A 2,503-nucleotide genomic window follows, 5' to 3' on the forward strand; every position below is an offset into this window, starting at 1 on the left:
AGAGAGCCGTAAGGGAGTATGCTGCTCCCATGTTCAATGAGCTAAATCCGGGCATTGTTAGGCCTGAAATTCAAGCACCCCAATTCGAGTTAAATCCCATGATGTTCCAAATGTTACAAACAGTGGGTCAATTTAGTGGGCTACCTTGGAGGATCCTCATCTTCATCTTCCTTCATTTTTGGAGGTGAGCGATTCTTTTAAGCTACAAAGAGTGATTGACGAGGCCCTAAGGTTGAAATTGTTCCTTTTCTCTTTGAGGGATCGAGCTTGAGCTTGGCTCAATACCCTTCCTCCCGACTCGGTGACTACATGGAATGAGTTGGCTGAAAAATTCTTGATGAAGTACTTTCCTCCTACCAAAAAGGCCAAGTTTCGCAATGAAATCATGTCATTTCAGCAGTTGGAAGATGAATCATTTTGTGAAGCTTGGGAGAGATTCAAGGAGTTATTGAGAAAGTGCCCACACCATGGGATCCCACATTGTATACAAATGGAAACATTCTAGAATGGGCTCAATTCTTCCACTCGCACGGTGTTATATGCTTCAGCTAATGGGGCTATTCTCTCTAACTCCTACAATGAAGCCTATGAGATTTTGGAGAGGATAGCTAGCAACAATTATCAATGGTCCAATGCTAGAGCATCAACAAGTAAAAATTGGCTGGTATACTTGAAGTGGATGCATTGACTACTTTGACCGCTCAAGTTTCTTCAATGAATAACCTTCTAAAGAATATGAGTTTGGGGGAATGGTACAACCAGCTGCTATGGGACAAGTTGCGGATGTGTCTTGTGTTTATTGTGAAGATGGGCACACATTTGAGAGTTGTCCTTCGAATCCTGCTTCGATTTGTTATGTGGGGAATCAAAATGCCAACCGAATAACCCATATTTGAACTCTTATAATCCGGGGTGGAGGCAACATCCAAACTTCTCATTGGGCGGGGGGGGGGGAGGGTGTTAAGGAGCTAGTTCAAGCGGAGCACCAATGCAAAACAAGCCTACATATCCACCTCCTCCTTAAGTGTCTCAATCAAGCTTTTTGGAGAGTTTAATGAAAGAATATATGGTCAAGAATGATGTTGTGATTCAGAGCCAAGTGGCATCCTTGAGGAACTTAGAAATTCAAATGGGGCAGCTAGCTAATGAGCTAAGGAATAGACCATAAGGAACCTTGCCTGGTGATACTGAAAATCCAAGGAGAGATGGTAAGGAGCATTGCAAGGCGGTTACCTTGAGGAGTGGTAAAAATCTTGAATTGACTGAGGATAATTGTAAGAGAAACAGTGAACCCACTTCAATCCAAAGTAGTGTGGACAAGGAAGACAGAGTTGTAAGTTTGAAAATGTCAAATGCTGATCCTGAAGCAATTTTTTCTGCAATTCCTCAGCAAAATGCAACAGAGAAGCCTATGAGCAAGCCACCTCCACCATTTCCTCAGCGATTTCAAAAGCAGCAGCAACATAGCAAATTTCAAAGATTTTTGGATGTTTTGAAGCAACTCCCCATCAACATACCTCTAGTGGAAGCTTTGGAACAAATTCCTAATGATGTGAAGTTCTTGAAGGATATTTGGACAAAGAAGAGGAGGCTTGGTGAATTTGAAATGGTTTCTTTGACTAAAGGTTGTAGTGCTATTTTGAAGAATAAAATTCCTCCAAATTTAAAGGATCTAGGCAATTTCACAATTCCAATTTCTATTGGGGGACGAGAAGTTGGTAAAGCTCTTTGTGATTTGGGAGCTAGTATTAATTTGATGCCCATGTCCATTTTTAAGAAGTTGGGAATTGGAGAAGCAAGGCCAACTACACTCACCTTGCAATTAGCTTACCGTTCTATGGTGCATCCGGAGGGAAAGATTGAAGACGTCCTAGTACAAGTTGACAAGTTCATTTTTTCAGCGGATTTTATTATTCTTGACTATGACGAAGATAAAGATGTACTGATCATTTTGGGGAGACCATTTCTTGCCACTGGGAGGACATTGATAGATGCTGAAAAAGGAGAGCTCACCATTCGAGCTCAAGATGAACAAGTCACATTCAAGGTTTTTAATCCTATACGCTCTCCTAATGAAGTTGAAGCTTGCTTGGCCATGAGTGCTTCTAACTTCAAGTTGATTGAAAAGATGCATGAAAAGCATAGCAAAGGAGTGACGAAAAAATGTCCCTTTTGAAGAAATTGAGAAAGGTGGTGAGCCATGGATAAGTAAGGAAGAAGAACCATCTCATCCTCCAAAGCTACCGAAGAAAAAGAAGCATAGAGGAAAACCTCAATCACAAATGTTGGAAGTTTGGAAAAGAGTGTTTTGCTCAAACTCTCTAGTGAAATCAAGGTGTGATGGTGGGTTCTTAGTGAGCAAGGTGTTTCCCAATGGTGTGGTGGATTTATATGATGAGAATTTGGGGAGAACATTTAAGGTAACAAGGAAATGAGCAAAGTTTGGGGGAAGAGAGGTTGAGCAATACCAAACCTCGGTTTCCTTGAAAAATCCTTAAAAATA

At 41.2% G+C, this 2,503-nt stretch overlaps 1 protein-coding gene and 1 non-coding gene across 2 annotated transcripts; one reads left to right on the forward strand and one right to left on the reverse strand.

Annotated features, from left to right (window-relative positions):
- Positions 1–367: 367 nt before the first annotated feature.
- LOC133813025 (small nucleolar RNA R71) lies at positions 368–474 on the reverse strand. Its single transcript, XR_009884075.1, has one exon. It is a non-coding gene; the product is annotated as a small nucleolar RNA R71 (small nucleolar RNA).
- An 871-nt stretch (positions 475–1,345) lies between these two features.
- Positions 1,346–2,176, forward strand: LOC133823848 (uncharacterized). The gene is made up of 2 exons (XM_062256699.1): positions 1,346–1,714; positions 1,781–2,176. Exons 1-2 carry the CDS (start codon positions 1,346–1,348, stop codon positions 2,174–2,176), a joined length of 765 nt encoding a protein of 254 aa, XP_062112683.1.
- The last annotated feature ends 327 nt before the right edge of the window (positions 2,177–2,503 follow it).

Source organism: Humulus lupulus, chromosome 1, assembly GCF_963169125.1.
Source record: "Humulus lupulus chromosome 1, drHumLupu1.1, whole genome shotgun sequence".
Lineage (NCBI taxonomy): Eukaryota > Viridiplantae > Streptophyta > Magnoliopsida > Rosales > Cannabaceae > Humulus > Humulus lupulus.

Excerpts from the sequence above, each read along its gene's own strand:
- LOC133823848 (XM_062256699.1), top strand. The coding sequence starts at position 1,346 with ATGTCAAATGCTGATCCTGAAGCAATTTTTTCTGCAATTCCTCAGCAA. Across the intron at positions 1,715-1,780 it reads TTTCTATTGGGGGACGAGAA|TTGGGAATTGGAGAAGCAAG; the intron begins GTTGGTAAAGCT and ends ATTTTTAAGAAG.